Source organism: Amphibalanus amphitrite, unplaced genomic scaffold (genome assembly GCF_019059575.1).
Source record: "Amphibalanus amphitrite isolate SeventyFive unplaced genomic scaffold, NRLGWU_Aamphi_draft 000603F_arrow, whole genome shotgun sequence".
Taxonomy (NCBI): domain Eukaryota; kingdom Metazoa; phylum Arthropoda; class Thecostraca; order Balanomorpha; family Balanidae; genus Amphibalanus; species Amphibalanus amphitrite.
In genome coordinates this window covers 30448-51098 of record NW_024882097.1, presented here as the reverse complement: position 1 = coordinate 51098, position 20651 = coordinate 30448, and the positions used below count along the sequence as shown (strand labels likewise).

The window sequence follows — 20651 nt, the reverse complement described above, 5'->3', positions numbered from 1 at the left end:
AAATGGTCCCAGTTCCCTGTCGGTCCATCCAGGTCCGGTGAACTGGACGTCTTTTCGGCGTCGTGGTCGGGTCGCGGTTAAACATTACGGTCTTCTACATTACATTATGGTCTCTAAACATTACGGTCTTCTATGTTACCTGCCTTGTATTTTCTTTCTTCCGATGCGCTCTCTTTCAGTTTGATAGCATTTGCCTCACGTCGTTTCATCCTAACAAACGCGTTCGTCGATCCCCAGTTTTCGGCCATTCCTCCATACCGTCATACCATCTCCATGCCCATCCCTCGCGCCGCAGCGACCCTTCCAGCAGAAGCGCGGTCGCTCGGTCGCAGCGCGCGCCGTCAGTCCGACCAGCCAGCTGGCGGCGGCCGCTTCAGCCGTAACGACTCCGCCGCGCTCAGCTGGAATGTGTCGAAAATAGCCGTAAATTCCGGCTGCCGGCGCCGGACGGGAGCGCCGCCCTCTGCGCCGCAGACGGTGCGTCCCGAACGCCGCCCGCTCACGGCACGGTCACGGTGCCGCCGCCGCCGCCGCCGCCGCCGCCGCCGCCGCCGCCGCGCGCTCTCAGAGTGACGACTGGAATGTCGCCGCGTGCCGAGCTCCACTGAGCGCGCCGACCCACGCTGGGAATCGGGGATGAGTGTGGCGCTCGGCGGCCCCGATCGCTGCGCCGCATATGCTTGGTAGATGAGCGGGACTATTCACATGTAAATCAGCCAATTTTCCAGCTTTGAATACGTCATTTGGGCGGTCAATTTTTGGGAAAATGTAATAATGCTGAATTTGTATAGAATTCTAACTACATAGAGCTGTTGTTTGGGCTGACCTTCTCATGTTTGTAACACTTCCAGTTTGCTTTCTCACATTACATGATCACTAAGTCGCTCCACTGGCATCAGTAACGGTTTGTCCAATCATTCCGCGAACTCTTCGCGAGAAAAAGTTGAGTAGATGGGAAGCGCGGCACAATATTACTCGCAAACCAGATTTGTTGAGACGACCTCTGCTCAGTTTGAGCGCCAATGTTGACCGAGCTAACTCCTTGGGCTCCTTTCTAGCACCGTTAGCTCCTGTTTAGCTCCGTCGCCGTCCGTTGGCCATAGTGACGCCGGTAGTGAGGAATGCCGCTCGGCTGGGGTTCGCCGGGCTCGGGGCTGTCTGTCCCCGCTCTGACCAGAGACACGACTCGCCACCTCCGAGTGGGGCTGAGCCGCTCGCCGTGATCACGTCACAGCGCCGTACAAAACACGACCCCACCGGCCGACCATCGGGCGGGCTACTGTGCTGCAGCGAGCTGCGCCATTGGCAGGGGTTAACGAATGACGTTCAGTGCACTGGGATCGGCCGGAGCGGTACTCGATGATCTAGTGAGCCCCGTGACCTGAGCGTCACAGTGCCACTAACCGGGGCAGAGACGTGCAGACGACCGCCCTGGATGTGAAGGAGCGTGATGCGCGCAGCTCGCTACCCGTGACGGTACAGATCGCATCGTGGCACGGTCCGGTTCCACGCATCGCGGCGCATATACCTGCAGTGGAGTGCGACACTCGGCACACAGTGCAGCATGACGGAAGACGGAAAATCAGTCCGTGTTTTTCGATGACCTGAAATCGTCGCCTGAGTTCAAAATATGCCCGTACTGTATGGCAAAGACGACAGCGCCAAGTGATTTGTGGTCCTGACACCGCATGTGAAATGCACCTTACGAGTTGATTGAAAGTGGAGCAAGCGACGGTTGTCGGCTTTATGCCACTTATCCGCCATCCAGGCCGCTTATTTCGGAGCTGTTGTGTGCTCAGACGGCTCGTGTCTGCGTTATCGCCTGAGGCACGCGACGGTGCCGGCCCAGAGCCGACACCGACGGCCGGAAGTTTACAGACTGCCGCGACCCGGGGGGGGGGGGGTGTCATGACAGCGGTGACGGTGACTGCAGGTGACCCGTGACAGACGCTGACGGCAACTGTGACAGCATTTGTGACGGACGTTACCTACTAAATTGTAAAGGGTAAATGAAATTCAGCGGCGTAATACTCAGCGCGAAAGTTTGCGGTAAGGCCTGATGGTGATGGTGGCTTTGGTGACGACTGTAACATTCCCCGTGACGATAACACCACCGTCTGACGTGGGAACGCCGCTCTCCTCCTCCAGCCCTGCGGAGGACATCGAACCACGCCAGTGATTCTATCGGCCCGTTCTCAGCGTATCAATTCTCCGGATGTCGTGTGTCCCTCGGACACCGACCCGCGCCTGTGGGACGCGCTCGTCAGCAGTTCTCAGGAGTGTGCCCCTCAGGTGCGCCTGACAGCTGGTGCAGCCGGCTGCCGGGCCGCGTGGAACACGCACACATGCACCTGTCGCGTCCGGCCCGGTCCCGCGGGGAGCGGGAGCGTCACACGGTGTCCGGCCTTGACGGAACGACCGTCCGGCCGCGGTCAGCGCCTGATTGCGATTAATTGTCGGCCGATGGGCGCGCTGCACGGAGGGATAATCGGCGACTTTCAATCCACGGTTGCAGAGTATCGCGGCGTCGAACTGTAATGACCGGAGGCCGAGTCGGACTGCCGGCCGGCCCGCCTTGATCGGATCTAATGCTGACTGATGTATTGATCACTCCACCCACAGCAGCGCTCCGGGGTGAGCTGATGACGTCAGCGGCCCGGGCTGCCGTGTATTTCAGCTCAGCCTGCCGACGACACCGGTCACGTGTGCACTACTGCTGACTGGTGTTTCCGATCACGTGACTGTATGTTTTGCTGTTGCAGGGAGGGCATGGAGGCAGCGGGCGAGTCTCCGCTGGACGTTCTGTCCCGAGCGGCCTCCATGGTGCAGGGACAGGAGATCGGTGAGTACCAGCCGGGTCACCAGACCTGTGTTATATTACACCTTCCCCGCTGTCCGCTCCCTGTCTGAGACCGTCTTCCGGAGCGCGGGCCGACCGCGCTGCGCGGCGTCAGCGGAATGTGGACGGCGGATTCCACCAAGTGATAAATACCGGTTCCGATAAACGTTTCGGTGGGTTCCATCTGACTGGACGATCGACCTGAAGGGTACGCCGGAATGTAGCCATTACACATTACAGTCGGGCGGGAATGCGGCTTGGCAAGTGCGATCTGCGCAGCTCCAACTTTGGCACGGCGTGTGTTGTTCACTTGATTCGTATTTCCTGGTTTCACCGAATGCGTACTAAAAACTCCCAACCATTCGTTGGACTCGTTTCACAATCATGGGCAAGTTTCGTGCGGCTATTCGTTTCGCGGCGGTGTTTGGTGTGGAATCGTCTCGCTCCCGTCTAGTCCTGTTCTTCAGTCTTCATCTCCCTAGCACTGCCAGTCCTTACAGAGCCCAAAGTTCCCACCAGAACCTCCACAAGTTCACACGCCGCCCGGCAACACGCCGGATCGGTGACCTCGGCCCCTTCTTGTGCGCCCGGCTGCTCCGCGCGACAAAGCAGCCCTCCTCTCCGGCCGGGTCTGAGGGCGGAGGGAGACCGGCGCACTCCGTGCGTCGGCCGGGGTATCCTGTAAGCGCTCGCTCTCGTCTCGCGCAGTTCCCACGGCCCTGTGGGGCGTCAGGTCGCCGGATCGGGTTCCGAAGCCGGCGCCGAGCCTGGCGCCGCTCGGGGCGGACCTACGCACCTCAACCCAAGGCGCCCGACCGTCCGACCCGAACGGCGCGGGAACGGCGCGGCGCGACAGCGGCAATTTGTCGGGAATTTAGTGCCAGCTGCGGCGCGCCAAACAGCGCGTGAAAATGGGCGCCGTGCAGCCGCGCGCCGGCGCTCCGGTGGCCGGGCCGACCTCCGTCGGTCGCACTGGAGGTCGCGCCGCTGCTGCCGCCGCCGGCCGTGGGAGTGACCGATGCTGAATGGGTTTCCGGCGCGCCGCGTACGCCTTAGTGCGGCATACCTGGGCGCCGCTTCCGGCGGCTCGGTCCGCCGACCGGCCGTGAAGTGCCGTGCGGTGTCGTACCGTGCTGTACGGCACTATACCGTGCCGTGCTGTACTTCCGGCGGTGGTAACGGCCGGCCGGAATGTGAGAGGTGGCCGTGAGCCCGGGGTGCGCCGCAGCCCTCGCACGGGCACTGTTTGCTCGGGGGAATGTTGTTCATGTCCAGCAACAATAAACAGCCGCCGGTCGGGGCGTTTAGGCGCGGTATGTTACGGCCGACGTCAGCCTCCTCTGTGAGTACGACTGCCTCATTCATCAGGCTGTCTCGGCCGGCCGGCCGCTCTGGGTCGAAGCAATCACCGCCCTGAAACATGACGCCCGAGCATTTATTTCCAGGGTCTTGTTCATTATGGTCCGGTATTTTTTGCCCTCTTCTTGGCTATTCTTCGGAAGCTCTTAGACGAGCCCCATATGCTCCACGGCGAGATGCAGACGTCTATGTGGATAGTTCGGTGCCGTTTTTTTTTTTACCACATCGCTCCGTTGTGCTGACGCTCATCGATAAGACCTCGTCTGAATATCGCTCTCCTCCGGTTTCATCGCGGCGCTCTGCTCCCGCATTACTCACATACCTGGTGCTGTGTCCGGGGCGCGCGGGGACCGGGCCGCGTGCCGATCCTATTCTGTCGCCGTCCCCGGACCGCCGTCCGGTCGGGACGGACGCCGCTCGCTGGTATGTGCCGCCGCCGGGCCGCCGCGGAGGCACGTGTCGCGTGGCGTCCCCTCGGGCGGCGTGCCGTGTCCCCGTGCTGTTCCCTCCGGCGGCGTGCCGTGTCCCCGCGCTGTCCCCTCCGGCAGCGTGCCGCCGGCCCCGCCCTGTCCTATGCGTCAGCCCCTGTGGTATGCTCGGCAGCCCCTGTCACCCCTCGACCTGTTCTCCCCTGCTTCCATACAGTCGAGCTCGCTGTGAGCCGGCCGAGCGCCGTGAGAAAGCCAGCTCCGGATTCCAGCCGTGTTATGGTAATACGGGTGGGCGGCGCCGCGACTGGGCGCTCGCCGCTCTCTGCGGCCGGCCCGGCGCGACCGGAGCTCAGCACGACTCGGAGGAGAGCTCCGGCGCGCCGGCGCTCTGACCTCACCGACCTCCGGCATTCCGAGCCGCTCAGAGGCGGCACCGAGACGGGGCTTTGTCGAGCAACGCTTTCCCGAGAACAAGCTTTGTCTACCTTTTGTAAAAGGTTTATCAAGGCGATACGCGGTTGTCTTTTGTTTTGCTTGGAATTGTTTGAAACAATACAGATATTTTGATCACATTTGCGGCCATGTCAGACCTCAGTTATACCGACAGCCTTCGATGTCTTTCCGAAGCTTACCACCAAGGCATGCCAACTGCGTATTGAGGAACTACGTCATATACTGAGCGCAAATTGAAAGGCATCGCGGACCCAGCCCACGCCCTCTCCGCAGCCAGCAGATCCGCAGCACTGCGCGACATTCTCTGCGCGCCTGTCTTCAGTACCTCTCCAGATTGGAGCGAGGAACTCTCGATTCTGAAATTCAGCGATAGCGCGCAGAGAAGTCTCTGTCTGAGAGAGTCGTCACGGCTCGCGGCCGCGCCGCTCGGTGGTCTCAGGGTTCAGCTCACAGGAATGTGACTGTCTGAGCTCGGCGTTCCGATTCGCTCCGTCTCGGCTGCGCTCCCGCTCGACCGCTGAGTGTCCTCTGAGCGTCACTCGGCGCAGCGCGGCCGGCACTCTCAGCTGGCGCTCCGAGCCGCTGGTATGTGGAGCTGGGCTCTCGGCTCGTCGGACGGGGCGGGCGGCGTCCAGTGCTCTGCGGACCGGCCGCAGCCGGAATGCGGCTCCGGCAGACGCTGTGAGCGCCGAGCGCTGGTATGGTATGGTGCCGTGAGCACTGGTATGGCTGGTGCCGTGAGCACTGGTAGTTGCAGGGCAAGTAAGCAATGATCAGTGCTTGCAAGAACGTCGTGAGCACTTGTTTTGCTGTTTGTATGAGCACTGGCAAGCGCTGGAGGTCACTCCTCACTAGCATGCCCGCTGGTTCGGCCAGCACTTGGTGACTGCTGGTATAGTCGCTGATGGCACACTGGTGAGTGGTGACCTTTGATATGGTCATTGGTGACCTCTGGTATGTCCGCTGGTGGTCGCTGGTATAGCAGCTGATTGTCGTTCATTGCTGGTATGCCCGCTAGTATACGGTCTGTGCCGCTCGTGACTGTGAGATGATGGCACTCGTGGCCCGATACAGCTGGTATGTGGCCGGAATGGCGCCGACAAACACGGACCCGTGCAGTGGGCCATACCAGAGTCGGGGCAGAGCAGAGCTCAGAGCGGCCGGCGCGGCGGGAGCGACACGGAGAGAGAGGACCTGAGGGAGGGATAAGGAGAGGGAGGAGAGAGAGAGAGAGAGAGAGAGAGAGAGAGAGAGGGGGGGGAGGGAGGGAGAGGGAGAGAAAAGTATAGGGACTGAAAAAGTGGAAGCGGCTTGGACTTGTTAATTAAAGGTATGTTAGACTTTCTAAACCAAGAATGCGTGCGTTTAATCACCACGTTTGCGAGGAGAAAAATAAAGCCGAACGCAATTACTGACGTATTGCACAAGAACCAATTTCCCGTGACGAGCTATTATCAACTAACCAAACATACTGGCAATGTGCGAATTTTAGCGTCAAATATTGCACATTCCTCCCTATCACCTGGGACGGGTCGTTCCACCATTGCAACACGCCCTCAGTCCTCGCCCGGCGCCGTCCTGGTCGCCCTGTGAACTCGGCCCGTCGAAAATAGCGTGTTCTGTGCGTGTGTTGCGGCACCGGCGAGGAATGCGCCGGCCGCGAGGTGCACTGACCCAGCGCTCTGGACCGCTCCGCGGCCGCGCGGCTTGCGAAATGTGGGAGCAAAACAGCGACTTGGAGGCTTCCGACGACAGCTGTTGCCGTCATCGCGACAGCGGCAGTGGTGACTGCAATGGCAGCGATGGCGGCATTGACGGCGGTAGCGATGACGATAGTTCGCGGCGGCGGTGACGCTGCCGTCTCTCCCACTTGTACCGACGCCCTTACTACAGTATCGGGTTCCCCGTACCACCCGTCGGCCACAGCCGGCGCTCGTCTTACCCCGTCGGATCCGACGACCGGCGGGGACAGACGACGAGCAGCTGTGCGCGCCGTCCCCGTCCCCTCAGAGGGCCCGCCGCCGCTGTCTTGGACCACTCGCCCCGTCCGGTCGCTGCGGGGCGCCGCTTTTTCAGCCCCAGCTGGCCTCAGTTGGGCTCGCCGTGACGGTACCGGCGGAAATAAACCAGACGAGACGAGCTTGTTTGACTGCCGGCTACAAAACTTTGCCGTGCTGGCGTATAGCACTGCATGTTTTATAAAGTTAGCGTTCGTGCCCCCGTTTAAGTCGGCTTGTCGTGTGCTTTGGTAGCTATGTTCCAAGCTGGGCTTGCATTGAATAAGAAATGTCGTTTGCCTTTACGACATTCCTGAATCGACCATGTGAAAAATCCGCTGCTGCCATGAAGCACCGCAAGTCTTCCAAGGCATGCCATGCCGTGCCGATGAACTTATTAACTGAGCCGTGAATATGCCGACTCGAAAACGGGCCCGTAACCCTGTGCAGGCATTAGACCGCTGTGCTGCTAAATTCGCTACTAAATCAATGTGACGCGTACTGCACGAGTTCGCTGTGAGTGGAATGCGTACTATTTCAGTGCGACTTCGGTTATGGCCATTTGAAGACATTAACTGCGCCCGTCTGTTTGCTAACGGCATTCCTTGGATAGGCCAACGCTGCTGGCTCGGCCATGTTTAGCCGTGGAATCCGAACGCATTTCAGCGAGGTTCGTCACCAGGGCCATGCCAAAACATGCAGTGCGGCAGACGCCGTGAGGGCCGAGTGGGGCACGTCAGCTGTCGCCTGCCCCCGCCCCACGCCTGGAGGCATGTCCCGCCGGCGGCGTGCTGTGAGTCATACTGCGCGGCGCCGGCCGGGGCACTCCGCAGCAAACAGGACCGTATGTCTCGCCAGGAGCAGATGCGCCCTCGATCCAGCGCCCCGAGTTGCAGCGACGGCCCCGCCCGACCCGGGAAAGCAGAGCTCCAGACCGCTCGATAGTGGCCAGCCGCCTACCGAGCGGAATTTCAAACAGTGGTTCGCGAGTCGGCCGCTGGTGGCGCAGCTGTAGCGGTACCTACGCCGCTGCGGCGCTAGTTGCTGAAGAGCTCGACGTGGTAATAGGTGGCGCATGGGCAGTGACTGAGCTGCTGACGGTAGGTGGCGCTTCGCGTACCCGGACCGACGGTGTAGGTGGCGCTGTGGTCGATGTCCTGGGCCGGACCGGCAGCCGAGACTCGAGAGGGCATGGGGGAGAGCCGAGAGGGCCCACAGTGGATATGTACGTTTGTGATGGTCCGATGGCGTTTGCGCACGTCTGTTGTTGGTCGATAAAAATCGCATGATCCATTCAAGGTATCAACCTTTTCTGTCCAAAAACTGATTTCAAGTCCATACTTGTTCGCTCGTTTGCTGCTCAGTATTCAATGCAGACTTTGCTGGGCATCGCGTGTTTGATAACTCGTCTGCACTATAAAAACACGTCAAGCAACAGGACTGACACTTCTAGAGATTTCATTACTTAGTATGATATCGGGGCAGTTTTCCTGAGCATGTAAACGGGACTGGTGGCGCGCTGTGCCGGAAACATTGCGCTGAATGAATCAGCTCGCTCCTAGCAATGCGGAAAACGGGACCGGCTGTCAAAACAAGTACCGATCCGGCGAGGCAGCTGCTTTTGTTCAATGAGTGGTGAAACAAAACTTGTTCTGTCGGGACCATGGGCTTTCGTTCGTGTGCCGTCTCGAACCTGAATTTTTGTCCAGCGCTAGGCACGTCCGGTATCAGAATGCACTTTTTAGTGAATGAGCTTAGTTAGTTGGATTAATCGTTCCTCTGCCATCAAACTTGGCTGAACATCTTCTCACAAGTAATTGGGGGTACTCCGTTGCATGCGCGGGCGCCACGTCACTGACTAATAACGCTGCTCCCAGAAGCGCAGTCACGGTCTCCCGCTTTAGTTGGAACGGCCCGTCGTCAATCAATGGGCTCCGTTTACGGCGCGCCGTCTGCCGCCGTCGTGCCGTTGACACCGCCGTACCGCCGCGGCGCCGCGCAGGCCTCGGTCCTACCGCCGCTCCGGGCGCGCCGGCCGGGCCTCGCGTGCGCCGCCGCCGCCGCCGCGGGCGGTGCCCGGGGCGGCGGGCAGTGACGCCGCGCCGGCCGCACCAACCTTGGGAGGTCGACAGCGCCGACCGCGCGGCGGCGCCACCGGCGCTCAGCGCGGCCGATACACCATACACTGGCTGGGAACAAAAACGAGCGCCGCGCCGCGCCGGCCGCGCGACCAGCGTACGCGAGCCGCGGCCGCACCCCGCCGCGCCGGCCGGCCGCGTCAAAAGTGGCGCCTTTTTGCGGTACGGCGGCGGAGGTGGCGCGGCGCCGCCAAGGTCGTCGTCGGCTCTGGTTGAGCGCCGGCGAGCCGCCACGGAAGTGGTTGTCTGCCGCCTCCACGCTGCCCCGCGAACGGGAACGCCATCTGACCAGTAATGGACGATGCGCTTCAAGCTTACTCCCAGAGGCGGAATCGAGCTTAATTCACAACTGGTTTGTTTTGCCGAGCACCCTATTCGCCCTAGTCCAGCCCATCCTGTAAAACGTCTGGCGGGAGCTGATTTGATGCTTATGTAAACTGTCCTATCGCTGATCAGCGAGTTTTATCTCTGGGTTTGGAAATAACATCAGCCTGTTTGCCAAACCAGCTTAGTAAAGATAACCAGATCGGTCTATTTAGCACCCACTTAGGATGACCGGCTCCCTGGTCAACATAGCATCGCCCCACTCGCACTTCCAGCTCCTCCTACCCGGATTCGGAACTGTCTGTCTGTTTTCTGAAGGGACGGTGTCACTGGCATATCCTCTGCCCCAGTCTCCCCACGTGTGGGCCGGGCCAAGGCGATCGGGCCTAAACCAGACTACCGACTGTGGCGCTGCGTCCTGCCATCAGCCGAGCATTTTACTCCAAATCCACTCAAAAGTGGCCGTGAGATCGTCTGCGGCGGCGCAAAGAGATCCCATCAGCGCGTCGTGACGGTCGCAAAAGTTACCGTCGGCCGTCGCGTCACTCTGCGCGTCTGATTTTTCCTGGCAGGGGTGTAATCTTCTGCGAGCTGGAAGAAGTTTGAGGTCTGACGAGAGAAGCGCTCCGTCACGTCTGCGCTACTTCGACGCAGCGTCTGCGGCGCGGTGGCGTCTGTTGTGGCGCAGGCTCAGAGATGCGGCGGCCTTGCTCGGGTGCGTCTCGGACCACGGAGCGGAGCGGCGGCGTGGCCTTTGTTTGCCGTCCGCCGCGCGGAGCGTCCTCCAGGCTATCCACCGGTCTGTGACGGCCCGCGACTGGAGACCGGCGTCCGACGATGGACAGATACATCGAACTGGACTTGTGGACGCCAGTGTGGCGGAGGCCGGCGTCTGACGGGGGCAGAGACATCAGACATTTCAGGAAGCCGGTTGAAGAGTCCACCTCGGGGACAATATTCTGCCAGCGTGGCGTTCTTGCAACTTGTAAATGTACATAAAGCCTCATGCTTTAAAGTAAGTTTTAATTGGTCTGAACTTTGAACTGACCCTTGGTCAAGCCAGTCATCTGTTTAAGTGTTTATATCAAAGGGGAGCGGAGGATGTTACATAAGCCATAAGCAGTGGCGCAGCCAGGGGGGGTGAAAGGGGTGAGATCTCACCCCCGTCTCATATCCTAGGGGCCCACCGTCGATTCGAACTGTAACGTTATGCAGCCTGACAATTTTTTATCACTAATGTCAAGGTCCGTCATAGGACTGAAAAACAGTTTTCAGGCCTGTTAGCCCCCCTTTAGGATTTATAGTCCCATTTTATTATTTAAGGGTGTGCATCCAAGGCCTAGAAGGGCCCGTTCCATGGCATGAGAGGGCCATTTCAGGCCTGAGAGGGCCCGTTTCAGGTCTGTGAGAGCCCATTTCAGGCCTGAAGGGGCCCAGTTAAAGCTTGAGAGGGCCCATTTCAGGCCCTAAAGGGACTGTTTGAGGCTTGAGAGGGGCCCATTTCAGGCCTGAGAGGGCCCATTTGATGCTTGTGAGAGCCCATTTCAGGCCTGAAGGGGTCCATTTCAGGCCCTAGAGGGCATGTTTGAGGCCTGATAGGGCCCAGTTCAGGCCTGAGAGGGGCCCATTTCAGGCCTGAGCGGGGCCATTTCAGGCCTGAGGGGGCCCATTTCAAGCTTGAGAGGGCCCATTTCATGCCCTAGAGGGCCTGTTTGAGGCCAGAGAGTGCCCGTTTGAGGCCTGAGAGGGGCCCATTTCAGGCATAAGAGGCACCATTTCAGACCTGAGATGGCCCAGTTACGGTATGAGGGGCCCTTTTTTGGACATGATAGGGACCATTTCCGGGCTGAGGGCTATTTCAGGTCTGAGAGGGCCCATTTCAGATCTGAGAGGGCTAATGTCAGGCCTGACAGGGCCCATTTCAGGCCCTTGAGGTCCTATTTGAGGCCTGAGAGGGGCCCATTTCAGGTCTGAGAGGGCTAATGTCAGGCCTGAGAGGGCCCATTTCAGGCCCTAGAGGACCTATTTGAGGCCTGAGAGGGTCCACTTCAGGCCTGAGAGGGGCCCATTTCAGGTCTGAGAGGGCCCAGTTCAGGCCTGAGAAGACTCATCCCAGGAATGAAATGATCATCCTATGTGTGGGAGGGTCCGTACTCCGTGCCTGGTCTGGGTCTGAGAGGGCCTATCCCAATCCTGATTGAGCCGATATCATGTTTGATATAGGTCAACTCACCACATGTATATTGATGGCCCAGTTCATGTCTAATGGGCCCATCTCAAGACTCAGAGATTTTATGCTTCAGGAACTAGGAAGCAAGCATACCCCAAGCGTGAGGGGGCCCATAGAGGTTTTTGAGGCTCATGGAGGTCCCGCAGTACGATATGTCAGCCTCTGAGAAGGCCATGCAGGGCCCTTAAGATGCCAAGCCGACATCTGAAAATTCCTCTTCTCTTCAGGCCTGTGCCTGCCTCACCGCCCGGCCCCACCCTGACGTCTAGGGGTTTGACGCCTAGGTATTCATCAGGACTCCACACCGGTCCATGATGGCTCCAAACTGACACCTGAGGCTCCTGCACCGGCTTTTGAGGGGCCCACCGACCTCTGATAGCCACCACGCAGGTCTCAAAAGACCATGTCGATTGTTGATAGCTATTAGCTAACCCCCCAAGTCTTGGAAGGCCTGTGCTCTATGCAGATTCTTGAGGGCTTTACGTGGGCTTGTAAACATCCCGAGCTGGCTCTAACCTAGCTCGACCGCGCCCCGCAGAGCAGGGCCCCAGGCTTTCCAGTTTTACGCCCCTGAGGGGTGTTTGAATATTCCCTTCTAACCTGACTCCAGGGTCACGTAGCGACAAGTGCGGCGGTAGACGGCTTTCTAAAGAGCGTCGAAAATCATGGAGAAATTACTTCAGTCATGTTGCAGTTCAGACCAAAGCCCACGTCATCATGTTCATCGAAGGAAAAGCTTCGCCTATTTCGACACTCGAGGACATATGTATAAAGCTACAGCGCGCTGCAAGTGGGTTCGATAGCTCTCTAACGCGTGCAATCAGCCATGGGCGGGGGGGGGGGGGCGTATCGGCCAAACCCGTCGACCCGATCATAATTTAAGAAGGCTAGAAAGACGAGAAAAGCAACAGATAGCTGTAGGATGCTTTAGAATCGTAGAGGTCATTTTTCGATTAGGTCATCGCTGAGGTCATCGAGGATGAAATTATGATAAAATTATGATAAACACAAAGACAAGATTACGACGAAAAAATTCTAGTTTTTATATTTTCACAAATAACCGTATAACTCGTGAACCAAAGAGCTAGAGCTTCGCGGAACAACTCATTCGATAGGCCTTTCAAAACGCTGTCGCTTTTAAGATTTGACCTCAATGCCTCATGTCAATGGTTTGGCTACAGAGCAGAGGGCAAAACCATCTAAATAGTCGCATTTTACCAAAATAGTTTTGCTAAAAACTTTTGCAAGAACTTTGGTGAGAAAACTTATGAGAAATTTACTTTGTCATCATTCTCTCGTTAACATGCATCGAATGTTAACACCTATAATTTCACATAAAAAGTTCAACTTCAAAATGTGACCGCAGATCAAGGTCATGGCCCTTACCTACTTGAGAAGTTCATGATGGTCATCAACTCATCCGTATGTATGATCTAACACCTTCAAGACAATTTCATTACTCTACCTCGTCTCCTATATCAAAAGAAATAGTCGAAAAACTGATGTTGAGCTTTTTTAAAAGCTTTTTGACCTAGCCCGACCATTTGAGTGGCCGCTGGCCATCAATTGCACGCTGTCCGTCAAATATGGGCAGAATGGTCGTGTTTCTGTAAATATGCTGTTGTTTTTTTACGTGCCTCTTCAAATCAAGAGATATTTGTCCTTTTCCCCGATTTGGCTGGTAATGATCAGGACAATGATCTGAACTTTCGTTGTTGGTAAGGGGCCCCCATTAGGTTGAGGGGGGCCCACTTTGCTGGGGGGCCCATCGCGAACGTCTCTCACCCCCGTCGCCAGAGTTCTGGCTGCGCCACTGGCCATAAGGTGACGTGACGCACACCAGAGCTTATGCTAAATGTACCCGAGCGACTATACTCGACTTTCATTGCAGTGGCCGCCATACGGTGACTCCATGAAGCCCATACACCACCCGTTTCCACCCGTCCCATGAGGGTGGTTTGTTTAGACCTGTGAGCTCTCCGCCCCAGTGCTAACTCGTTTCGTCCGGCACGGGCGTCACGCTGACGTCACATCTCTGCAAGTGACGTCACATAACGCTCGCTCGGTGACGTCACCTATCTGTGACGTTCCGTGAAGCCTCTGAGGGGCCGTGTCGCCCCGGTCCGACCGGTCACTTCCGGCGCGACCCGCTGACCCTGAGCGAAGCTGCCGTGTCGTCCAGCATGGAATACAGGATACACCGGCGGGCAGTCGGTCGGCGTGGCATACAGGATACTGGGGACAGGGTGCCGGGCACCGACACGGCCGCGTCGCCAGGACTGGTTCAGTCGACCATTGTGATCGGAGCAGAACATGTGGTGCACAGGTAAGGTGCTCTGGGCGGGCGACGTGCCGCTTTAGAGGTCCGTGGGCTGTCTCTGAGTGTTACGTGTCAGCTTTGACGCCGTGTGTGAGGTCTGACGGATTCGGGAGGGTGTTGTGGGATTCCGGAATGCGATAGTGCAGAGGTTGTTCTTCAGTTTGTTCGTCCAGCGTGAGACCACAGTGATGGAAGCACGACATCCGCGGGTGGTCTAGTCTCTGTCTGCAGTCTTCTGTCCACTGTCCGGTCGGAAGTCCATTGTCCGGTGTCTAGTCGGATGTCCAGTGTTCATTCGGGGGCTGCATAAGGACCACACAGGGTGACCATCTCGTCTGTCTGAGATATGTCAGTGCTGCGTTATCGGACACACTATTCACAATGTGACATCGTCAGGATATGCCACGACCATTGCACACACCTCAGGCCCGCAGTTGTGTTCGGCGCTCTCTCGGTGACTTTAACCATTCCTGCGCGTGTGGCAGTCACAGTGACAGGTGATAGGTGACAGTACAGGCCCGTGACAGCCCGTCACCATAAGATCCCCGCCTGTCCTGACAGCCAACAATGCGCGCCTCCAGCCCACCCTGGACCGGTGCCGCGTGGGAAACACTGCACTGACTGTGCACAACCGAACCGGGATCTCCTGGCGCCGCTATCTCGAGCACATCTTATTGACGAATGATGAGGTATTTCATCTGACGATGCTAGATGCCTTTATCGGTATGACAATCGCCTACCACAAACCGTTCTACCAACAACGGTTTCTCGTTAGACCGCGGCCTGTGTCGGGACAATACGCCCTGGGAAGCTGTGCAGATTGCGAGCGTCAGACTTGTTTCGGTCTCCGGCTAGGTATAATTACCTTTACGGCAAAAATATTGCAGGGTCGAAGGTATGTCTGACCGGTTTTATTTTTGTGAGTTCGGATGGACGGTTTACTGTAGATATCATTTTTATCGTAGAATGCCCATTCAAAGTTCGACCTTCCTTCGTCCTCTTGCCAGCAGCCTTACCGGTTTCCGATGCTGGAAGAAACTACGGCGGAGCTCTCGGGGCATTTTACCAGTCATTGATTATCCCAGGACAAGGAGACAATTGTCTGGAGTGGGGACTCACCAATCGTTCGCTTGTGTAAGCGCTCTTTGTTTCCACAGTTGATCTCTATCAATCGCGATAGATCATTCACGGCCGTTTAGTGTCACGGCGGCCAACGATCGAAATTAATGTGAGAGGTTACGTGTTTGACATTTTATATCGAACGATGGTCTATGGCTGTTAGTAAAGTGTTCATATGTTGCGTACACTGCAGGTATCCAATATCCATACGTTCAAAAGCAGTGCTGGCTTTATAGTTGAAAATACGCTGGCTGTGTTACGCTTCGTGCCTTCGTCCTCAAAAGCAAAATAAGGAATATAGAGGCACTACAGGCTGACGCGGAAGCCCGTTGTGCACATGTTCCCCATCCAGGAAGTTTTTTTTGTTTCGTAAATTTATGTGGCAAAGCTGTCTGCCTACCGCAAACATTACTCTGCCCTTTTTCTCACACAAATCGCCGTGGACTCTGGGAGCGCCGGGTGCAAGTGTACCGGTCCCAGCGGCGTGCCGAGCGGTTTGACCTCGCCAAACCGCGCCCGGCTCCGGCCGCGTAAAGCTGTCCAATTAGCCACTGTGGGCCGCGCTTCGGCTACCGTCCAGCTCTGAAAGGTCGCTGGTCATCACTGGCCCACCGGGTCCACCCGTCAGCGATCAGAGGTAGCCGAGAGTCCAGCCAAGTCGGCCGGCCAGCGGCAGAGACAATATTTTCCTAAGCATTCCGGTTACAAATAGTTCACGTGTGCCGGCCGACGCGCGGCATTCAGACGTCTCGGGCGGCTGCCAAATTCCTCCGCCGAGCTGTCTGGCCGTCGACGGGAGGTTGTGTGGGCGGCCGACGAGCGTCTGCTCCTGAGGACCGACTCAGGAAGCTGAGCTTCGCTGCATCAGCACAGTTGCGTTAGCGCTGCTCTGGGCTTGGTGATTTTCTCCGGGATGGTAACTCACAGTCGGCATGATCTACAGGCATGCCGGGCTGACGTGATTTTAGCTTCCGTCCATGCACCGCTGCGAGTAAGGCCTCGGGCCATCAAATGCTCCACACGACATCGTCTCCAGGGCCGCAGCCGGTGAGCTGATCACCTGGCGTGGCGGTACGGGCAGCCTCAATCGGCGGCGGCCAGCCACCAATCACAGCCCGCCGCCGCCGCCGCCGCCGCGGCTCATTCAGCCGCCCGGGCGGCAGCGGCGGCGGCGGCGGCGGCGGCGGCGGCGGCCGGCAGTCGGCCCGGAGACCTGTCGGTGGGTGCGTGTCGCGCGCGACGCTCGGTGCCGGTGACGATGCTGAGAGGCGGCGGTGGACCATAGCCGAGCAGTCCGATGCCGCCGACTATGTCCGATCAGGAGCGACCACGGGTGAAAGTGTGGCAGCCGTGGTTCGACCAGGACGACGATGGTGAGTGACGTGGAGTGGAGCCACGCGCACGGAGGCGGCGGCCGCCGGGCAGCGCGGCTGGACCTGAGTGGTCCACTTGGTGGTGGAGCTTGGACGGTCGGGAATGGTAACGTCTCCCCAGCTCATTTTCGACCCTCAGTACTACTTCGACTTTTAAAACCTTTTTTAATGTCAGGTCCTCTACAAGGGGATAGTGGTGCCGCGCGCTTTGCAGTGCATACGGTTTTCACCAACGACTTAGTTGTAGCATCCGGGGTGAGTGCATTCAAGGGCTGTTGTCTTCTACCGATAAATTGGGGATGCAAATCTCCTAAATGACTGTGGGAAGAGTTGTCGACCAGTATTTGTTTTGTCGATGGAAGCCATGGACTGTCCGGTATGATAACTTCGACCGATCAAGAAGAAATAAATCAAAGGCGATTATATAGTATTTCTAAAAATATAGCCGTTTACTGGAGAAAATTATTCGATAAGGTACAAATGTGGACAAGTCACTAACGTCATCACAGTTTCCGAGTGTCGACCATTCACTTTCCCATCAAATTTCCCGCCTGTCTCCCGATAGTCTATAAACATCGGTAGTACGAGGTGTTTGCACACCAAAAATTGACTGAACCCTTGTTTGTCGGTGTTATTTCGCGGTGTTCATTTTTCATCGCGACACTTCATGCACGCCGACGTGGCGACTTACAGTGCTGTTATTGATTGTTTGTGTTGTCAACAACCATCAACAGCTCACGATGTCGTGCGGGTAGGACAGATCGCACAGCACAGAGTCGAAAACTGTGAAAATTCGGATTGAATTGTGGATTGTGATTGTGAAATCCTTCCATCAGCTTTCGGTTGTTTGTATTTACGCAGTTACGTTCGGATCAGTACGGTACGTACTGCGTAGTGCGTACGCTGCTTGGATTGATACAGATACGACACACCTATACGCACGTCGTAAAGCCCGACGAATTGCGCCTCAGTCAGCGCCTCCACTGATCCTGGCGATTGTTCCGAATGAGTTCAATAGCGGCAGAGCGCCACGCACCGCGGTGGGTTCACAGTCACACGGGACCGGTCGGAGTCGAGGCTTACCATTCCAGTCAGATGCATCAGCACCCTCCTCCCGCCGTGTCACCACTGAGGGACCCCGGTGCCGACCTGTTCCGCGGGTCCCCGCGCGGCGGTCAGGACCGGCGGCCGGTCGGTGTGGAGCGCCTGTAACAGGACACCGGACCGGGCCTCCGTCCCACCGCGAGCCGGAGGACGGTGTCACCTGTGCCCGCGGCCCGTGCGTATTTGTTTGGGCCTGGCCGGCCCTTTCCGAGCTGCTGTGCCGTAAAATTACCTCGACGACAGCCGCGCGCACAAAAGAAGCCCGACGCTCCATTCACACTTCTTGTAAGACGTGAAATGGCCGCTAATGCCTTGTGTCCGGCGAGCCTTCAAAGGCACCGCCTCTCCCGAGCGGGCATCCGGCCGCGCGCGGGACACAGTCCGGGGCCCAAATTAGGCCCGATCATGGGCGTCATTAGGGGAGGGGTGACCCGGCGGGCGGACCGCTCTTTTCTTGGGACAGGTTGTCTTCCCCCTCTCCCATATTCCAGTTTCCGCCCGTCCGGTCCAGGGACTGGTACGGTCTCAGATCCCACCCCGTCCCGTGCCGTCCCAGCTCGGCCCAGTCGGTCGGACCGTCTCCTCCAGTGCGTTTTTGTTCAGCCAGTCCTCCACTGGTCCCGGCCGCCCCGCTTCACCGCCCTACCGCTCCCGCAGCCGGGCGCGCTGCTCGGGTGCACAGTGCCGGCGCCGGATGCCCGGCGGACACCTGTAATTCTTGTTAGCCGGCCGCGCGCGGCGGCCCGCGGCAAGGCTCCTCGCCGGTGGGGTGGCTGTTTACCGGGCGCCGCGCCGGGGACGCTGACCCTCCGTAATGAGGCCGGCGCCGGACCCGGGATCCGCCGGCGCCGGACCCGCGGACACCGGGCCCAACGGTACACCCGCGGAGGAGGGGCTCTCTGGCCCCGGCTGTGGACGCCAGCTACTACGGCGGAGGGAGGGGCGCTTCACGTGGCACGCCTGAGCTATCTCACACACCACCAAGCGCAGGCGATCAAACGCAGTTCAGCACAGAGTTCAAAAGCCACAAATTCAGAGCGCTTTGCCTTTGAGTGGTGGTTTTTCGATGCTGGATTTCTCGGTGAAAACCGCCGAAGGGCGCCGTGCCGCGGTGAGTCTAATGATGGGCCGCTGGCGTGACGCATGAGAAATCATTGTGTCGCGTGCTGCGGCACATCAACAAGGACGCGCCCTCGCGGCGGCCCGGGGCGGACAGACGGGCGGCCGCCGCCTTCATTCGGCCGGCGCGGTCATGACGCGGCATTTGTATGTGGCTGCGCCTCCGGCGCCGTATGCCGGCCCGACCCGAAGGACGGACACGGGCCGACAGCACACAGAAGGACGTGACGCAGCATGGCGCCCCTGCGACGGACAGCGGCGCGCCCGAACGGCCGCGTAGGCAGGCCGCTTTGTGACGGCATCAAGTAGACGCAATTACATGGTAGCCGCTGACAACTACCTGCGGACTATTTTTCACACCATGACGTCCATTACCTGAGTTTTGTGTGCAGCATTGTTTTTGCGTCTGGTCCTATCGTCGTTGCGTGTCCCGTCATAGCGTGACGAGCGGACGGCGCGGAGCCCATTCAGTCCCTGATTCGAAGCACGGCCTGCCCCTGGCTGAGCGGCGGACACGGTTAGATCGGGACGGAGCTGCGGGCTGGGACCGCCGGGGCCGCGGTAACTGACGGGCCCGCGGGACTACCAGAAAAGCCCTGGGTCCCCTAACGGACCGACCGGTACGGGGACGGCCGAACCACCCTGAGGACACCGTGTCGTTACGTGACGCGCGTGACAAGCGCCGTGTCGGGAGGCGGCGTGTCTTCATCGTCGTTCGTGCGATGTGGTGACACCTGATGACTCACTTTCTGTAGGAGCGCGGCTATTTTTCACCGATGGAGTTTTATTGTCAGTTGCTGCAGATGATGAGATTGTGAAGGCTCGCGGTTTTGCAACACAGACAACAATTTGTCAGCGTGTTCTCACCTTGGCTTCGACCTTGCCAGGCGGCATCCTCATTCGCGATCCGTTCATCATTGTCTCCGTACCAGGAAAGCACACCTCCTCCGTCGACTGGCACGTCCGCCCTACCGCAGACATCGGCCGATTCAGTCTGCCTCCCTCTACCCAGCCTCTACCCGATTTCCCCATCCTCTATTCCAGGTCTGCCAGTCCTCTATACACCCTCACCCGCCCCTCTGCCTGACCTCCCCACCGCGATCTCCCGCGATATGTAACCCCACCTCAGGGCCGACCTGCCTTTACCTGAGCCTCCTGCCTACCCTGACCGGCGCCCCGCCCGCCCCGCCCGCTCTCAACCTGTGCCTCCGCCCCCTCCGCCTCCTTCACCACCCCCACCCGCCAGCAGGACCGATTATCGTGATCAATACCGGTGACAATAGGTGCGCGCCTCCCGGGCGACCTTTTCCACTGTGATTAATCATGGGAGAGCGCGCGCGCCTCCGGTCGATACAGACACCCGTCCAAGCGAGGCGCGGCACCTCCGCGAGCAGGCGCGAGCAGCGGGCACGCCGGTCGGTCGCAGGCGCGATGTTCGATACCTGTGTGCCGTGCTCAGCACGCCGCCACGCCGACGGCACGTCCCAGCCCGAGAACGGCGCACGTCCCGGCACGGCGGCGTGCTCAGAGCGACGTGCCGGTCGTGCTGTTCAGTTTACCGGCGTGTACTGACGGATGGCTTAATTTGCGGTCCGCCGGCGCGCACGCAGCTCGGGGACCGTGGCGGAAGGATGACGGTGACGCAGGCGGCTCCGCGATGGCGGCGATGACGCCGATGGGTCGGGGCTGGACGACGAGTGATAACGGCAGGCGCGGCGGCGGGGTGCGGCCGGGTCAGGGGTGACGACGGCCTGTCACGTGGTCTGTCCAGAGCTACAAACCTGGCGCCGTTGTGACGTCACGTGATGTGATGGTTATTCGAGGAGGTGGTCGAGCTGTGATATA

At 58.6% G+C, this 20651-nt stretch overlaps 1 protein-coding gene across 2 annotated transcripts in view; it reads left to right on the top strand.

Annotated features, from left to right (window-relative positions):
* Positions 1–20651, top strand: part of LOC122394645 (transcription cofactor vestigial-like protein 4) — a 44367-nt gene that overhangs the window by 11267 nt on the left and 12449 nt on the right. Inside the window, exon 2 of one of the 2 annotated variants that reach the window (XM_043391654.1) lies at positions 2763–2842. In XM_043391654.1, the coding sequence (XP_043247589.1) occupies positions 2763–2842 (80 nt within the window). Of the gene's footprint in view, positions 1–2762; positions 2843–16392; positions 16584–20651 lie in introns of those variants that run through there. The other variant, XM_043391655.1, reaches the window with a different exon arrangement.